Below are 19,758 nucleotides of genomic sequence, written 5' to 3' on the forward strand. Positions count from 1 at the left end.
CAGCGTGATGAGAAGCTTAATAAAACTACAGTCTTGGTTTAAGGTAAGTCTTAGTGTCTAGAAAGCACTTTCCACTTTTATTTGCTTGTAACCATTTCTAATTTCCTTCTTTATACCTGAACACACTTAAAATCCTAGGAAACTTGTTTTTCTTTTCATCTAAACCAACCCATTGGAGTTAACATTTACTTTAAATCAAACAGCCGTTAATGTGGAAAGCTGCTGGGTACTGTATCTTTTAAAAAAATTTTTACTCCCAGTGGAGGGCTGGATATTGCAGAGCACATGGTTTGAGGAAAATTCATAACTGGGAGTGTTGGGGGTCATCTTGCCAAGCTGACTCAGCAACTGTGAATCCAGCAGAGTTAGTGCAAGCTTGTATGCTGTCTGGGAGCATCCAGACAAAGGCGCTACAGGCACAGAGTAAATTAAGCACCCAGGGTTACAAGGCATGCAGTGACAACCCCTCACTGTTCTGGATAGCATCTCAGTAGGTGACAACATCAAGATTACTTCATTAGTGGGAACAGTTACCAAACCCATAATATGCTCTAATTAGAGAGAGGTGGGTGGGAGAAGGAAAGAACAAATGTGACAATAGATAGAAATCTCTCTGCCATAATACAAATACACTTTCAACAGATTGGGTAGCTTCCACAGCACAATTGCTGCTGGCCTGACAGTTATCCACCAATTGGGCATCAATCTGGATCTGTAGTGTCAGTGGATGCTGTTTCAGAGATGTGCATGGTGACTACTGTGCCAGAGAGGGATTTTAAGAAAAACTGGATTTTCCCCGAACAGTGCAGGAGCAACAGACGAAGTTTGCATCCCATTGTCCCCCTCCAACTAGCCCAAGAGAACGTCAAGCAAAGAGGTGCTGTTCTTGGTGATACAACTCTTACTGGACATGTGAGATAGGAGAACCTATATAGAACAGAACGTGTTGACTTGAGTTAGAGGCATTCAAGAGGGAACCATAGAGGTAGTCATGTCTGCAGTAGAGAAACGTGGAAGGCTCTGTGATGCACTAGCTTCCACGTTCATACTTTGTCTGGTCATAACCCCTTGCAGATATAGAAATCAGTGCCTCTGAGACTAGAGAAGCTACTGTGAATCTCTTGACTTGGCATATAATCCCACCATTACTCATTTGGTGGGGAAAATGAGGCAAGATTCAATTTTGCCCTTATAATTCTCACACACCAATATCCTCACAATGGAGAACACCTCGCTTTACTTTTAGTTAAATAAATGGATAGAGAAAGCTTGTGTACCTAAAGGCTGTTGGTTTGATTTCAGTCATACCAGCATACTTATATTAACTTAGGGATGGGGAGGAAACATCGTCCTTCCTTGCTCCATGTAAAAGCCAGAAAAAGTGGTAAACACAGATTTTGAGTAAAGTGAGATCCTTTCCCCTTTAGCAAGTAACCCTGGCCCAATGTCAGGTTCCAGGGCAAAAGCCTCAGAGTGTGGCCTGAAGAGCTGTGGCTTATCAGTCTGCCCACCACTGCTGGAGCCTGAGGAAGTGGTTCTTTCTTCTTTCCTAAGATAAGGGTCTTAGAAGTACTGTGCATTGCTATTTGTGGTAAGCACAGCTACAGCAGCAGGTGGTCTGTCACATGCGCCGCCCTCCTACCATTTGTTGCTTTGGGTGTTTGAAATTGAGTTCTGTGCCATGGATCATGCCCAATAATACATAAAACACATCATATTGACTCAAACATACAAGAAGCAACAGTACAACTAAAACCAGCCCTCAACCTTAAATTCCTATCTCCTATGGGACTGTTCCACTCCTCTCCAGCACACTCCCAGCAGAGTCTAAGAAACTAAGTTCAGCTGGGCTTTATGCCTTAACAGACAAGAAGACTTGGATCCACAAATCAATGGATCAATGCTTAATCTGCTACTGCTTGGAGGGGTTTTGGACATTTGGGTAGGCTTAAAGTCCTGGAACCTCTTGGGAAGTTACCTGTAACTTAAAGTCCATGCTAATCCTGGCTGATCATACATTAAAATGAAAAATCAACCTCCAAGCATTTATATCATTTGCAGAACAGCTCAAGCCAACAGCTGAGAGTCTGAGAAGAAGCCTTAAGAGAAAAAAATAGCATCTGTGTGTTCCATTAGTGCTACTGGCTTTAATTAGGCAACATTACAAAACAGAAGGAGTCTGAACACCATATGAGTAAAAAGCCAAGTACACAAATGATGAAAGAGAGGTTAACAGGCACTATTCTTTTAAACCAGATCTAGGCCTTCAATTTCTAGTTCTAAAAGCTTGCAACATTTTTAATGCCATCAGAAGACCTACTAGTTATTTCTTGCATAGCCCAGGGAATTACATTGTCAGAAGTTTCCATTTTGTCACATCTCTACACATTTGAAGTCAGCTTTAGAGTCAAGGAAGAATTTGTGCATTGAATTAATTTTATTTTTTGGCCCTATGCGTTTATCTCTTGAAAGGGATTCAATTTCTTCCTCTACACTTCAATAGGCACTGATTTAAATAATGAGCTATTTTAAAACTGTTTATATTCGGGGGGGGGGGGGGAAGACTAGTTGCTACGCCCAATACTGCAGCTGCCCTTGCATAAATGTGAGCTCTGATAAGCTACTTTTTTTTTTTTTTAGTTTTGACGCAGTAAACAAGGATGTCCCTGTCAGCCCAACTCTTCTTAGCAAGAGCCAGATTCATCTGGTCTTGAAGACTGTGGAAATGCAATGGTAGAAAGTTCTCCATCATAATTAAATGCATTTCACTAATAAAGTGTTTCCTTTATTGAGAGCTGCCCTTTGGTCTCCAAAGCCCATAGCCAAGGGACCCAGTTATTTTTGGGGAAAAACTAGAACTACAAAAGAAAAAAAGTCTCTACTTTCATTTCTAAAGACGAGTAAATTTTAGCTCTCCTTTGAGAAGATGGTTTTATGTTTTCAAGGCTAATATAAACCAAAGTAAACCAATCAAAGGTTGAGAGAAATATAGCAGCTGGACTCCGCCTCTACAGCAGAAAGTCTGTGGGATGGGGACCTAAAGATACTTTTACATTTGTGGGTGTTTTTGTAAATTTGTTAAATTTGGGTGTGTCCCAAAGTGTTCTCACTATTCCTCCCCAAAATCCTCAGGCCAGCCCTCTGCCTAGTACTGTGATCATGGCAGACTCCCTTGCATTGGAAGGGCTTTGCAAGCATCTCCAAAGATGCTACACAAGCTTTGCATTACTACTTCAGCATGCATGGAAGGGTTGGAGTAATGTGGCAAAGCTCAAAGCATGTGTCAAGGGTTAAAACAAAGAGCTCTATAAACACATCTCCATAGTCAGGTGGAACAACAAGCAACAGTGAAGCAGCTCACTGAAGAGCCTCTGAGAAGCCCTGTCAAGTCTCACTCAAATAGGGCTTTTATCTGTTTGTGTAAAGCCCTCTTTTTGGTTTGCCTTTAAGTTGAACTGAAGCTTCATAATAAGAGATCAAATTCTCCATGAGCAGAACTCAGCTCTTCAGAGACGCTGTTCTATTAAACTGTGCACTTTACGCTTATGGATCTTCCTTACAGGGAAGACAGCTCAGGATAATATTTTATTAAGGCTTATTTTAAACCTGTAGCTTTAATACTTTAACCATTCTTTTAAAGTCAAGATTACACAACAGGCCATTTAACCCAAAAAGTCTAGAAGGAGGCAGGTGATACTTCGATAATGCTCTAGCCCCAATATTCAAACTGATCTACAGAAGTTCAGAAACATGCACTGGAAAAAGAACATGGTCACTGTGTGTTATATGGGACTGGGGGGAGATGATTGGCCCACAGAACAGAATAACTAGAGAACCATACCTTTTTTACAAATGAAGCTACAGATTGTCAATGCTCCAGAGAAGCGCATGACTAGTTGAAGTGTTGCCGAGAATGACTGAGGTACATTTGCAAAGCTGTGTGCAGAAGCTTTCACAATGCATGCCCTAGGTACACTAGCCTGGCTCTTGTCTTTCCAAGGAACTTTAGAAAACTATCCAATTTAAATACATACATCTGATCTGCTTCAATGGAAATATTCAAGAGTGATACAAGTGGGGCAAGTGAAGACAAATTCTAAAGACCCGTTTCTGAAATGGGCAGTAAGGGACTGCACAGTGTGGTGTTTTGTTTTTTTAAATACATAACTGAAGAACTGAATTTGAACAAAATCTTAAAAAAACAAAAAAACAACAACAACAAAAAAGACAGACACACACACACACACACACACACACACTTGAACTTGCATCATTGGTATCTAGTTTTAATTTTGTAAAATGAGTCTGAAAAGATTCCTTTATAATTGGAATTCGTTTCAGGAAAGACCCAACAGCCAAGGAAACTACAAGAGATCTTGCTAAAGACTCTTACAAAGCTCCACAAAGCACTGATTGTTCACAGTCTTTAGCAAACAGTTCATGTATCAGGTGACTCAATACATTCAGAATAGTGCCTTCAATTCAAAATGCAGAGGGTTACACCTTTTGTGCCAGTATCAAATATTTTAGCTTTTACACTATTAGTCCTATCAATGGATCAAGAAGAGATCAACAATTTCAGTTTAAACACAAATTTCCGAATACTGACTGGGAACTGCTTTTCTTATACACCAGTATTTTGCTCTAGATGACATGAGTGTGTCCAAAAGTTATGAAAGTGTGGTATTCTGTATATGGTGGTGAAAGAAAATGTTGAGATAGAAGGTTAGTACATTTTTATTCCCCATTCAGTTCTTTTTGGAGGTAAGTGAGATTTGAGGGTCCAGAAATATCTTTCTAAATCCTTCATATAACTAGAAACATATCTACAGCAATTTTACTTCTAGTAGTTAGCTGTCTGGATGACAATTAGGAGATACTTTTTTAATATTGCCAAATTAAAAAAAAAAAAAAAAAACATACAAAATACATATTAAAACTAAGCAAATGTTTTAGAACAACTTTATGAAAGGCTTTTTATTTTCAAGGTGTATTTACATATTCCATGAAGTGCCATCACCTCCGGCAGTGTACAGTTCAACTCCTTCGCAGCTGGAAGATTTTAAAATCAATTGCCACACCATTTTGTAAGCTCAATACAACCAGAAGTTGATTAGAGGGTGGAGGAGGGAGATAGAAGAGGTGAAGTAGAAGAAATAAGTTCTGATCTCAAGTGCGTGGTCAGGAAGATATACAGCTAATATGGGATGTTTGGCCAACTAAGGGTTTCAAAATCCCCACAGACACAGAAGTATTGAGTAGTTTAAGAGACCCCTTCAAAATTCATTTTGCCAAAAACATTAAGTTTTTTTATTTGGTATATGGGAAAGGTCTGACTTGAACAAGACCTTGCTGTCTCACTCCATAGTCTTCTATTATTGGGTAAGCTATGCAGTGAATACATAATTAGAGCTGGGTAAACTAGTCTGGGTAAAGAACTAACTCCCAAGAACCAGACCTTTTTGAAGGACTGGAAGTGTTTGATTAGACTCTATCAAATAGAATATATGGAGATATACCTATCTCATAGAACTGGAAGGGACCTTGAAAGGTTATCGAGTCCAGCCCCCTGCCTTCACTAGCAGGACCAAGTACTGATTTTGCCCCAGATCCCTCAGTGGCCCCCTCAAGGATTGAACTCACAACCCTGGTTTAGCAGGCCAATGCTCAAATCACTGAGCTATCCCTCCCCATCCTCCCTCCTGCACTTGGTCATCCCCAAAACCCAACTCTTTTGTCTTGACAATCCCAGCGTAGTGCTGCTTTTTCCTACCATCCCTATGGCCTCACCTATCAAGCCCCCACTTACTCTTTAGATGCACATCACATGGACCCTTCACCTCTTGCAGGCTCAAGATGGGGGGGGGGTTTGAGAATATTTGAATAGTTCTAATATTGGGTCAATTAATGATTTTCAGCTGACTGAACAGCAGGTTCACTAATCCTGCTGCTGAAGTAACCCAAAACTAGGACCTCAGAGTACTCCCCCACACCTTTCAAACGCTCCTCACTTGCAGGAATACTCCACATTTAGAAGTGCTCTGTTTTTCCCCCTCGTGACCATATTTGCCAAATAGCCATTCCAACGGTGGCAACTGCAAATTGCTCCCACCAACTAGCAACAACAAGAAGTTGGATCCTCAGCAAGATATACGAAGGGGGCAGGGAGAGTGAAGAAAAGATGTGGGAAAAAACCAAGGGAAGCAGCTAGGCAAGAGGAGACTATGAAATGGACAGTCCATAAATTAAATAAAGGGGGTTGGTGGGTGCTTCATTTTGTGTGTTTCAATGTTACAAAATGTTAAAAGGAGATGGGTTGGTCTTGGAAATCACCAAAAAATGTGTTATGTAATTTATGGAGGGTCCCAAAGTCATGGCGAAGGCACAACCCAAATCCCATATTTGAGTTAACTGTATTTGATTACATGAATAAGCTAATGCTGGGATACGAATGAGACTCTTTCCAGCAGAGTCTAATAGTATCATAGCAACAGGAACATGAGACAATATTGGCTTGCTACTAATAAGTATTTTAGAGTTGTTTCTTTCGGTTTTGCTCTAGAATAGGAGACTCACCCTATTTCCCATTTAAAACCTGAAGATTAAAAGCTTCAGTGACTGAACTCTTCTCTTCAGAGTCCAGAGAACGAAAACTAGCTTAATTATGTATTTTACTATTTTAGCAGATTTCATAAGCTAGAGTTGAAACATTGCTTTTTAAACTTTAAAGTTTTTCTGTGGAGTTAATAACTAAGTTAGGGATTATTAAAAATAATAAAAAAAAAAAAACCTATAATTACCCAACTCTCAACCTTTAGAACCATTATTTACAGAGGCAGAACAAATAGAATCATTACTAGAGGAAAAATTACAAGACTCACAGATAACATTATTACTTTTGCTAAGATGAAGACCCACCCAAGTGCAAGTTTCCTTAAACCCCAGAAAGTTTTTAGATGCGGTTCCCCAAAGTAGTAGTTTTTTTGTGGCATTTCAATTCCATATGTAAAAGGTTACCTGGGAGATATGGTTGATGGAGGACTCCATTCTCCGCAGCTGGGATGCTTGAATGTCCAGCAGTTGGAGTACATTGTTGGCCAGTGCATTGATCTGATAAGCAACACTAGCAAGAGACTGGGTTGTGTATGCTTTGGTCTCTTCTAATGCTTTCCTTTTATCGGGAGCCTGAAAAACAAACAAGATGTCATTTTTGTAAGGCCAGAAGAGAGGAGTACAAAAAACATTACTTTTAGAATTTCATTCACCCAAAAGGCCTGATTGAGTAACTGCTCTGACTGCACAAACAAATCTACATCAAGCAAGAACTTACATGAAGAGGAAAAAAAAAAAAAAAACCCACTAAGACTCTAAAAACATATGATGGTTTTGTTTAAGTAAAAATGTTCTATGCCAAGAAATGATTCTCTAAGTTGAGACACGACTACTATCAATTCTCTGGAGCCGGGTTTTTGTAACCCGCCTATCTTTCGCTTCCAGAGAGAAGTTTCCAATTCCTCTGACGAGTGAATTCTCTCTTCACAGTACCCAAGCCAATTAAAAAAGGGAAAAGCATTTTCCCACAGTTGGGTGTCCCCCAGTGCACAAATTTTTACTATGAAGCCAACTCTACAGCTGTGTTGGCTGTTTATTCCACAGTGGGGGAAGGAGAGAACGCAGAGCGTCAGGAGGACATGCATACATAAGGCTCCTGCATCCAAGAGCCTTTGTGAAATTATTCCTGTTCCAATGAGGATTTGATAAACCTTCCTTCAGCTGGGGAAGCAGTCCCAAACTAAGGGAAGAGTCATACATATGTGGAGGGGGTAGAGGGTCTAAAACAGAGATGGGCAAACTACGCCTGCAGGCCACATACAGCACGTCAGATGTCGTGATCTGGCCCTTGAGTTCTCGCTGGGGAGCAGGGTCTGGGGCTTGCCCTGCTCTTGTGCTCCAGCCAGGAAGTGGGGTCGGGGGCTTGCTCCACTCCACACGGCTCCCAGAAGCAGCAGCAGCATATCCCCCCTTCCGGCTCCTACATGAACTGCAGCCAACGGGAGCTGCAGGGGCAGTGCCTGCGGACAGGGCAGTGTGCAGAGCCACCTGGCTGTGCCTCCGCGTAGGAGCCGGGGGGGTGGGGGGTGGGACCATGCCACTGCTTGAGGTAAGCACCAACCGGAGCCTGCACCCCTAACCTCCTCCCACGCCCAACCCCTTGCCCCAGCCCTTATCTCCCTCCTGCTCTCTGAACCCCTTTGTCTCAGCCCAGAGCATGCTCCTGCACCCCAAACCCCTCATTCCCAGCCCCACTCCAGAGCCTGCACCCCCAGCCGGAGCCCTCACCTCCTCCCGCATCCCAACCCCAATTTTGTGAGCATTCATGGTCCGCCATACAATCTCCATACCCAGATGTGACCCTCAGCCCCCCCCCCCCCCCAAAAAAAAGTTTGCCCACCCCTGGTCCAAAACAATAAAATATCTCCCTCAGACTTCTCCCTGCAAGGAAACAAGAAGTGTCAAGTATCCCAGTGGCTATTGCAGTTACACTTTTGCTGCTTCTCCCTCCCCATGACAACCTTCACCAGTTACCTGTGGTAACTGCCTCTTCCACCACCACCCACCTTAACGCTCACTTCCCAAACTAAACATCGGGGCGCGAAGGGAGAAGAGAAGACAGAGGACACAAGCACAATGATGCACTTACAGTGACATTTGCCTTTTCAAGTGTGTTTGTATACAAGCAATATGAGAAGCAGAGCTGTGAATTTTCCCTACACCACACCTCAATAGGGTGAGGTTCAAAGCCAAACTGAGATTAGTCCCCTAATCCCCCTTCAGAGCAGCAATTCATGCCTACCTGGTCCCTCCCAAAAGGAGGAATTATTTTCTACTGACAAAGTGAAATGTGCAGGGAAGGAATGAAGTCTCATCAGAAGGATGACCTACTGCAAATGCAAGTTTCTTTGTATTTTATTGATTTATAGAGCACCGAATCACAACAGCTACACTCGCTTTTGGGGAAAGGTTTCTATTCTTCTAAACCCTTCCTTTCAATTCTGGATTTCTTCTCTTCTCTCCTCCCCCCCCCCTTTTGTTTGTTTGTTATTCTTTAAAGAAGTTGAAAATAAAGGAAAGAAGAAAAAGGAGGACATTCCTTGCAATAGTAAGTTTAAATTAAGCATAGCAAAAATCAGGGAATCGGAGTTCAGTTTGCACTCCACCTCAGCCCTGCATTTCCTGACTTCAGCTTGCTTAAGTATCATTCTTAAAATCTTGCATTATTAACTCTTTTGCCTCCACATTTTTGTTTAATATTCAGGAGTGATGACACTATTAAAGATAGCGTCAGAAGTCAACCCTTTTTTACATTAAATATTTATTTATATGAAAATTAATTTCTAGCAATGGTTTAATAGAAAGCATTAGCAGCGACTGGGGGCATGCCATCCTCATCCACAGTCCGGCCCCGGTTCCGGCCGAGCACAGAGGCCCCAGCGGCTCTGGGCCGGCTTGGCTCCAGCCCGGCCCCCGCGGCGCGGCTCGGGCCGGACCCAAGCCCGGCAACCCCGGCCGGAGCACGGCTCGATTCCTGGGGGTGGGGCTTGCAGCAAGCCCCGCCCCCAGGAATCGGGCCCCGCTCTTGCTAAAGCCGGCCCTGGGCTCTGCAGTATTCTAACCATCTCCTCTCCCAACTTTCGCCATTTCATCTGATTCCCACCATCTTCCTAGCTACTCCAGCTCACAACCTTGAGACAATTTTAGGCATGCATCCTTTACACAGCCAACCTTTCTCCCAATCCTGCCAGGTGACCCTCTACAGCATCTCAGAAATGCATTCATTCACTTTTACTGCAAAAACACTAGTGCATGCTGTGCCTAGTTGGACACCCCTTCTGGGATGCCACTTGACGTACTGGGATTTCACTGAGCCTCTCCTGCTCAACCAGCCTGGGTTCCCTCTCCCTGCTTTGCTGAACTAGGCTCTCTGGTTTCTTGCAGCACGTACATGCATACACACCCGCTGCAGCCACAGACTGAAGTCAGCTCTGTGTGAGAGGACTCCCTCAGTACTCAGGTGCACACCCCTTTTGGAAGATAAACCCAAAATAATACTGTCTTGCACTGTGCAGATTTTCTATACAGTGCAAGCTCATAAAAATCCACCCTCTTCCTCCATGTGAAGAGAGATGTGCACGACTTCCCCACCCCCCCGTAGAAGTTACATAAACTGGGCTTAATAAACAAATTTTATTAACTATAAAAGGCAGATTTTAAATGGTTCAAGGGACAGCAGACAAAACAAAGCAGATTACTAAGCAAATGAAACCAAGCACACAAACTAAGCTTGACACACTAGATAAGTAGGATACAAATTAGCAAATTCTCACCCAAAGGGATAAACAGGCTGGCAGATTCTTAAGGCACAAGTTGCCTTGGCTTTCCCAGATTTTCATATACAGGCTAAAGATCTTAGCCTGGGACCATCACTTCTCTCAGTTCAGTCTTTGTTTCTCAGGTGTTCTGGGGTGTGTTGTTGTGGGGAGAGTCAAGCAACCTCATGTCATTGTCCCTCTTTTATATCTTCCCCCCCATTTGCTGTGACCTGGGTCAAACAGTCCCCATTGTATAAAGCTCTCTCTGAGAGGTGTCTATTGCACCCAGTTCCTGCTTGTGTGCATTTCTTCAATAAGCCACTAATATTGTTTGGCCTCATCCTACATAGCATATTTAAAATACAGAGACATGGTCAATAATCACAGCTTCAGATACAAAAATAATACATGCATAAAAATTGGATAAACACATTCAGTAAATTATAAACTTTCCAATGATATCTTAAGATCCATCTTGCATAAAGTACATCTCCGTTATGTCACATCCAAATCATAGCCATATTTCCATGAAGAATATGGGATGTAACGTCACACATGCCTTCACTATCTTCTCAAGACCCAGTCTCTCACTTCTCCCCATTTCAGTTCATTCAAAATGCTACCAGTTTCCTTATGAACAAAACTTAGAGGCTGCTGCCACATCATCTCTCTACCATAAATAAGCAATGACTAAATAGAGGCACTACTTGCAGCAAGAGGAAGCACTCCCCCAAGCACAGTTGATTTAATTTGGCTGAAGTCAGCAGCTCAGCAGGATTCAATAAGTGTGGCAGCATTGGAAAGGAATAGTTGGCTCATATCAGATAGTTTAAAGACAGTGGGGATTTTGCTTCCCCATCCTGCAATGTGTACTCTTTCGTATTTTTCATCTTTATCCGTTGGAGTGTATGCAACCTCAATTAAAGAAGAAGGGGGGGGGGAGGGAGAAAGAAAACAGGACAACTGCTTATGGCAAGGTTACATCAGTTGACCAATCACTAAGTTATACAGAGACATTAATTATTCAGTGCCCAGTAACTTGTCAGTTGTTTAGTGTTCTAGTCAAGAGCCCAGACCCTCTTTACACTGATTTATAGGAATGCTGTAGATTTATATGAGTTTTATATGGTTTTGCTGTAAAGTTAATACAATGTGCCAAATTTGTATTTGCCGAAAGAAAATGCAAGGGTATTTTTTTAGCTTTGTGGATAGCTTTATAAAACTACCTGCTTTGCATCAACCAGTTAAAGGCAAATTAGATTAAGTCACATGTAAACTGACTAAAGTAATCGGTCTTCATCACACAGTACTACTTAGCTGCAACCTCTAGTCTAACAGGAACAAAGAATGGTCAATATACCAGATTTTATGTAATTTCACTCACTTCCCTCTATTACTTAGCCTTTTTGGGAAGTTACAGAATACAATTTATACTTCCTAACAAATGAGATGATTAGATCAAAGCTTCAGAGTCTTCCGCCCCTTTTCTGACTCATCTGTTCACTCTAGATTATGGGCCAAAATTCTGGTCCCACAAGGGATTTTGCCAGCGAATTCAAGAGGGCTGAGATTTGGGTCTAAGCTTTGACAGCAAGGGCCTCCTTCAGAAAAGCCAATTTAGTATGGCATATGTTGGTGGCCTGACAGGACCAAAAAGCAAGTCCCAACCTAGCTCCAATAGTTCGGTCATAGCTGGACTTTGACAGCCTCACCCGCCTTCTCTGGGTCATAGATCCTGGTCCCACACACAAATAGCAGCAATGATACGATACAAGGACTAGAGAGAAAAGCAGGAGGAAGAGAAAGGAACACTGAACTGGTGCTAGCACCTGTTAATATGGTAGCCGGTGTTAACTAAGATATTTTGAAAGACTCACTAAAAATTAAACCCTGGGGGGGGGGGGAGGAGAAGAGAGGCTCACTTGTAGTTTACATTCCCATTTCTATTGGAATGGGATACACTTGCAATGTCAGTAGAATGGGAAAGGAGGTATATCTGGGCAATTGGCTTGGAGACTCCTACCCATCAATACTGAACCCTGACATCTACAAGGTGGCAATCCCACATGGCACAGAAAACAAATAGCTTCCCCACCCAGGAAATGAAAACACTGGCTCATTATGCAGCCCCCAATAGCACTGAATTTCTTATGATATAGCACTCTCACATGTCTCCATAATGAGCTTGAAAGTCTCAATCAAATCGCTTCTTCATCTCCCTGATCAGACTTTTAAGAACTTGGAAGGCTGGACTACAATTTTAAGAATTTATTCTTTGATTCTGATGATTGTTGGCAACAGGCCTTGGTATTTCTGAGCTCTCCTCAGCTTATGGTCAGCTTGGTCTAAGCATTCTGAGTCTGAGCTGTAGTAATGTGTCTCGGAGGTTTAGTTATCCCACTCACGCTAGATAATGTTTACCTACTATGAGCCAAAAGTCTAATTCACACTGAGTATTAAGAATGATAAATCCAGAGGTCCTTTTAAATAAGTATTGAGGCGCTACCTATTGAATTAGGTATGTGGCCAGTGGATATCGGCTTGTTTTTATTCATAAAGCTCTTTAAAACACTTTGCATACAGGTTGCTCTGTGGGTGATTAAGTTTTGCTGTTGCTGCCAGTAAGTTATTTTAGTATCACTTCAATCCACACAAAAAATGGAAAAAAGGGGGAAGAAAGCCAGGTCAGCCATTGCAAGGGTAGTAGTCACAAGTCTCTATGCACCAAAGGAAACTTCCAGCAGCTATTTAACTGGAAGCTGCTCAAAGGGATTTGAACAGCATAATAAAAAAGTGCTTCCCAGACAGAATAGGGTATTCCTCCCCTTCATATTGTATACAGACTTAAAGGATGCAAGTCCTAAAAGCAGAGTAAGGGGCAAAAGAATTATCCACAGAACTGGATAAGACTAATTTTCATTTACAAATAGGGGTTATTTACAATTGTAGTGATATTATACAGAGGAGGTGGGAACAAGGAGACAGGAGAAACTGATATGTTAGACTACTCCTGGAAAGTATTTACTAAAGTGCTCATATAGGAATTACATTTGAGAAATTCTGCTGGTTTCCACATGCACTGCATCTCAGACCTGGGCCAAAATATGGGTTTTGGTTTTTTTGTTTGTTTTTTTAAAAAGAGACCTCCAGGTCAGATTCTTAAATCCACATTCAGGCACCTAAGTACAAGACCTAATCATCAATAGTCCTGAGCATACAGCTGCTCCCAAGTGCTCAGCGCTTTTGAACAATCAGGAGACACATTTAGGTACCTAAAAATGGCTTTAGGAACCCAACCTTACGCATCCACTTCCTCCTTTTTTGTATAAAATGCTATTATACTAAAATGTCCCATCAAGCATAATGTAGACAAGACTCCAGATGGCCACCAGCATCATATAGCCATTATTTAGCTAGACCTCCTTTAAAACAAGGTTAGGTCACATGGTAGTGAAATTCTGATGACTGCCTGGTGCAGCCTATACTAGCTCTTCCCCCATTAGTGCATCTGAGTCAGTAGTAGAAATGGTTGGAAGTCCGTTTTGTTTGTTGCGGGGGGGAGGAGGGGAGAGGAAAGATCCTAGTGTAGGCACAGCAAACCAGCTTCTCTATACTAAAAAGATAAACACTTGCATTCCAAAGCACATATAAATTTCAAGTCACAATTAAAGAGATTTGTCTAACTAGAAAGACTTACATAAACTTGTACAAATTCAGCAGTGTGATTTAGAGTTCCGCAATAGAATATTTATAGTAGAAAAGTTCAAGTATTTTATTAAAGTGATTTCTCCTCTGAGGACAACTTGTCATTTTGCTGTACTTTCTGCCCATCCCAAGGGGTAAACGAGAGAACAGGGATTTTGAAAGCTGCAGACACTAATTAATTGACTAATTGTTAAGTAAGCTATTAATATAGCATAAGTATGTTAACTACACTTGTGTAATATCTGTTTCTTATCCAGTGTCCCCTCTCCAGGGGACTAATATCCTGCCCTTGCATGGGAGGCAGGGAAAAGGGGGAAGAGAGAATGGACTTGATCTAATACAGTGGTCACCAACTGGTTGATCACCATCGACTGGTCAATCCTAGAGGATCTCCCAGTCGATCGGGATCTGCAGCGGTGTAGTGTGGCTGCCGCTAAGGCAGATTCCCTGCCTACCTCAGCCCCACGCTGCTCCCGGAAGCAGCCAGCACATTCCCACAGCTGGTGGTCTCCCTCCGTGCACTGCTCCTACCTGCAAGCACGGCCGCTCCTGCAGCTCCGCATTGGCCCCTTCCGGGAGCGATGTGGGGCCAGGGTAGGCAGGGAGTCTGCCTTAGCTCACTGTGCCCACCGGGAGCCGCTGGAGGTAAGTGCTGCCCAGCGGGAGACCACACCCCAACCCCCATCCCTGACCCCCCTCCCAGAGCCAGCACCCCAAACCCCCTCCTGCAATCCAAATCCTGACCCCCCCCCTCCCAGAGCCAGCACCCCAAATCCTGACCCCCTCCCAGAGCCAGCACCCCAAACCCCCTCCTGCACCCCAAACCTCTGGGTGCAGGAGGGGGCTCTGGGCTGGGGCAGACTCCCTCCTAGAGCTTGCACCCCTCACCCCCTGTCCCAGGCTCAGCCCAGAGCCCCCTCCCACACTGCAAACCCCTCAGCCCCAGCCCACAGCCTGCACCCCCTCCCAAACCTCAACTCCCTGCCCCAGCCTGGTGAGAGTGAGGGTGGGGGGAGAATGGAGTGAGCAGGATGGGGCTTTGGGGAAGGGATGGGGTAGATCCTGGGTAGCCCTTAGATTCAAAAAGTGATCTTGGGCGTAAAAAAGGTTGGAGACCACTGATCTAATATATCCATCCACCAGATACCATAGTAAAGTCTGAAATGCAGTTACAAGAGCTCTTAACCACTGAAATAACTAACTGTTTATGTCAAAGGAATGGCTGGGGGGGGGGGGAGAAAGGGTTTTAAAAAGCCATTCTAGAACAATCCTAAAACCCAGGGCATTCAGATGTGCTTTTTTTCTTGACAGACAGACAAAAAAAACTCTTCAAAAGACAAGAGAATTAGTGTCCAGATACCAAAGGGAGGTGGGAGCAAGAAATCTTCCCAACAAAGCCAGTAAAAACAGCACATTCAATATCACTACACCACTGAACTTCCTTCCAACTCCCAAGAGATGCTGGCATGAAATAATAGCTGCTGCTTCAATACTGCAGATAAAATTTCTTTAAGATAAAGGTGTGTTACTCAAATCTACACTACACAAAAGAAACTGATGAAACCTGAGTCTCCTCCCTCCATGTAAATACCTTGCATACCACAGCTAATGTTGACTCAGTGCAGACTAAGTTTCCCCCAGTCCTGTGTACCACAAAGCACTGGAAGGCTCAGACGGTCACAATCACATTGGAACCAAGATGCCAGCACATTTTTCTTCAGAAAGAAAATGTTAGCATTTGGTCAGTCATTTCCCTCAAAAAAGGGGGTGGGGGGGGGGGGAAGAACACCTCCTAAAAATATAAAAATCCCAAAAGGACAGTAACACTATTTATTATTTATAAATATTAAGAGCCCCAGTCATGGATCAGAACCCTGTTGTGCTTGGTGCTGTACAAATACAGAACCAACCCCCCCCCCCCACAGTCCCTGCTGTGAAGAGTTTACAATTATAATTATAAGACTAGATGACAGATGGATAGACGGACCAAAGGGAGACCACCACAAGGAAACAGCAAGATACTACTGGTTAGCATAACAGGCACAACAGCAGCCTGAAGTTTTGTACACATACCAGCAAAGAAGAGCAGCGTTTTAAGGAGGGTTTTCAAGGAGGAGAATGAGTTAGTTTTGTGGATGTTTATGGGGAGCTTCTCCCAGGCACAAGGAGAAGTTTAAACAAGTATGCAAGAGAGCCTGGCACCAGGAACAGAGGGAGCTGACCTTCAATACTGAAGGAAAGAGGGTGGCCTTATCTTTCCCAGAATAAAAACAGGCTGACTGCCCGAGCCCCACCGCGCAGCCCAGCGCCTTGAGTCGCCAATCCCCCCAACAAGCATTCTTCTGCACCCCCTTAGGAGGGCACACCCCACTTTTTTTTTAGCAAAACTGGGCATTTGATCATCAGTTGGCCAGAGCAAACGGGACAAATGCCCAGTTTTGCGTGCGCACACACAAAAAGTCAGGATGTCTGGGAGAGGGATTGAAAAGGGGACTCCCAGCCAAAATGGAACGTATGGTCACCCTAATGAGAGATGATAGGTAGGGCATAGATCATGAAGGGCCTTGAAAGTGAAGACAAGTAACTTATCAAACGTAAGATAAAGAAGGAGCCAGTGAAGGGATGCAAAGAGGGGTTATACAGTCCAAGCAACAGTCTACAACAGGGGTCGGCAACCTATGGCACATGTGCCGAACGCAGCACGTAAGCTGATTTTCAGTGGCACTCACACTGCTGGGGTCCTGGCCACCGGTCCAGAGGGCTCTGCATTTTAATTTAATATGAAGCTTCTTAAACATTTTTAAAACCTTATTTACTTTACATACAACAATAATTTAGTTATATATTATAGACTTATAGAAAGACCTTCTAAAAACGTTAAAATGTATTACTGGCACGCAAAACCTTAAATTAGAGTGAATAAATGAAGACTTGGCACACCATTTCTGAAAGGTTGCCGACCCCTGGTCTAGAAAAATTATCTTTGCAGCAACATTCTGAATAGATACAAGTGGGGCAAGATGGCATTTGTCAAGTACAGAGAGAAGAACATTATAGTAATCAAGATGTGAGACAAGAGCCTGGATCACAGTTTAAGATATATGGTGTTTCCGATCCATCCAGATAGCTGAGAGATGTTATGGAGAACAAAATCAGCAAGACTTGGATGTAGCCTGGATGTGAGGACCTAGAGAGGTCCAAGTTGAAGAGAACACCTATGTTATGGGCCTGAATGACAGGTAGAATAGTGGTGTTGTCCACAATGATCAGGAAAAAAGGTAGTAGGGAGGGCAGGAATTAAGAGGTCTGTTTTAGCCATGTTGAGCTTGAGCTGATTGTTAGACATATTTAAGAAGAGGTCAAAGATGGGCTGAAGGAGTTTAGACAGAAGGAGACATGTCTAGAGTAAAGGTAGACGTTTGAATCATTTGCAGAGAGACTGTAGTTGAAGTTGTGTTTGCAGGTTAAATTGCTCAGACATAAGAGGCAGAGAGAGAAAGAAAGAAAAAAAGGGGACCAAGGACAGAGCCTTGGAGGGACATTAGGAGGATCCGCTGAAGGACATGTTGAAGAAGTGATTGGAGAGGCAGTAGGAGAACTGAGAGGAGACAGTCACAGAAGGCAAGGGAGGACAAGATTTCAAGAAAGGCAGCTTACAGATCAAGGAGGATAAGGTTGGAGCATTGGTTCAGCGATTTGGCTAGGACAAGGTCATTAGAGACTTTAGCAAAAGTTGTTTCAGTTGAATGCAAGGGGTGAAAGCCAGACTGAAGGGTCTAGGATGAAACTGAACTCCAGAAAGGGATTTGTTTCACTTTGTTTCCAGCTTTGATCGAGGTACAAAACAGACTCAGACTTTAAGGTCAGAAGGGACCATCATGTTCATCTAGATCAGGCCTGCACAACTCGTAAAGCGGCGAGTGCCATATTACTCCAAAGAAAACAGCTGAGGGCCGAAACCCCCCCGAGCGCCACCAACCCCCACCAGCGCCACCCAGCCCCCCCAGCGCCGCCCACCCCACGGAAACAACCCCCCCCCAGCGCTGCCAAAACACCCCCCGCCCCGCACCACCTGCCCCGCGGAAACAAACCCTCCTTCCCCAGCGCCGCCCCACCAAAACAGCAGTATTGAACCTCGGTAATTTGTTATAGCGGGCCCCTAAGGTAGTATAATTAAGGAAAAAGAAAAATGTCTTTTTGCTAGAAGTAGAATAAGATCTTCCCCCCACTTTGTAATCAATTGCCCTGCTGAATGAATGAGGTGTGAATGAGGAAGGCGTGGAAGGCAGCACCTCCAGACAACTGCAACCCTTGGAGAGGGCAGGGCCGGCTCTAGGATTTTTGCCGCCCCAAGCAAAAAAAATTTTGGGCGCCTCCCCTTTCTTTTTCGTGCCCCTCTGCCCCCGGCCCCACCCCAACTCCACCCCTTCCGAACCCCTTCCCCAAATCCCCAGCCCCACCTCCTCCCCCGGCATGCCGCATTTCTCCCCCCCATTGCTTCCTGCGGGCCCCCCCATGACCTCCCGCCCTAGCTCACCTCCGCTCCGCCTGCTCCCCCGGGCGTGCCGCTGCTCCGCTTCTCCCCCTCCCTCTCAGGCGAGGGAGGGCGGAGAAGCGGAGCAGCAGCGCGTTCAGGGGAGCAGGCGGAGCAGAGGTGAGCTAGGGTGGGGGGCAGGAAGTAATGGGGGGGTAGAGGAACCACTCCCCGCTCCAGCTCACCTCCGCCGCCTCCCCCGAGTGCCCCGCCGCTCGGCTTCTCCCTCCCAGCCTTGCTGCGCGAAACAGCTGTTTCACGCGTGGCAAGCCTGGGAGGGAGGGTGGAGAAGCGGAGCAGCGGCGGCGTGCTCAGGGGAGCAGGTGGAGGCGGAGGTGAGCTGGGGCGGCGAGGGCACTTTTTCCCCATGCCCCGGAGTCGGCACCTATAATGGCTGGCGCCAGAATGCCGCCCCTAGAAATGTGCCGCCCCAAGCACCTGCTTGTTTTGCTGGTGCCTGGAGCCGGCCCTGGGAGAGGGGATGGGAGCCAGATCAGATCAGTAGAATAGGTCAGCCACCGACTCACCACTTGCCTCCTCAGCCCCCCTCCCCCGGCTCGCCTACTCACCCCCCACCACTGCCTGCTCGCTTGCCTCCTCAGCCCCCCACCCCCCCCGGCTCGCCTACTTACCCCCCGCCACTGCCCACCCCCTTGCCTCCTCAGCCCCCCCCTCCCCCGCCACCGGATCACCTGCCCCCCCCCGCCACTGCCCGCCCACTCGCCTCCTCAGCCCTCCACCCGCCCAGCTCGCCTACTCATTCCCCGCCACTGCCTGCCCACTCGCCTACTCAGCCCCCGTCCCGCACCCGCCACTTGCCTACTCACCCCACCCCGCGGGTCGCACAGTGAGCCCATCTACTCAACCCCCGCGGGCCGCACAGTGAGCCCACGCGGGCTGCATGCGGCCCCCGGGCCGCATGTTGTGCAGGCCTGATCTAGATTGACCTCCTGCAAATTGCAGGCCACAGAACCTCACCCACCCACTCCTGTAACAGACCCCTAACCTCTCACTGAGTTACTGAAGTCCTTAAATCATGGTTTAAAGACTTCAAGTTACAGAGAATACACCATTTACACTAGTTTAAACCTGCAAGTGACCTGTGCCCCATGCTGTAGAGGAAGGCAAAAAACCCAGGGTCTCTGCCAA

At 45.0% G+C, this 19,758-nt stretch overlaps 1 protein-coding gene across 5 annotated transcripts in view; it reads right to left on the minus strand.

Annotated features, from left to right (window-relative positions):
• Positions 1-19,758, minus strand: part of ABI1 (abl interactor 1) — a 125,244-nt gene that overhangs the window by 84,387 nt on the left and 21,099 nt on the right. For all 5 annotated transcript variants that reach the window (XM_065399232.1, XM_065399231.1, XM_065399229.1 and 2 more), the window contains exon 2: positions 7,018-7,185. In XM_065399232.1, coding sequence (XP_065255304.1) covers positions 7,018-7,185 — 168 coding nt within the window. The remainder of the gene's footprint in view (positions 1-7,017; positions 7,186-19,758) is intronic.

The sequence above is a fragment of the Emys orbicularis genome, chromosome 2, assembly GCF_028017835.1.
Source record: "Emys orbicularis isolate rEmyOrb1 chromosome 2, rEmyOrb1.hap1, whole genome shotgun sequence".
NCBI lineage: Eukaryota > Metazoa > Chordata > Testudines > Emydidae > Emys > Emys orbicularis.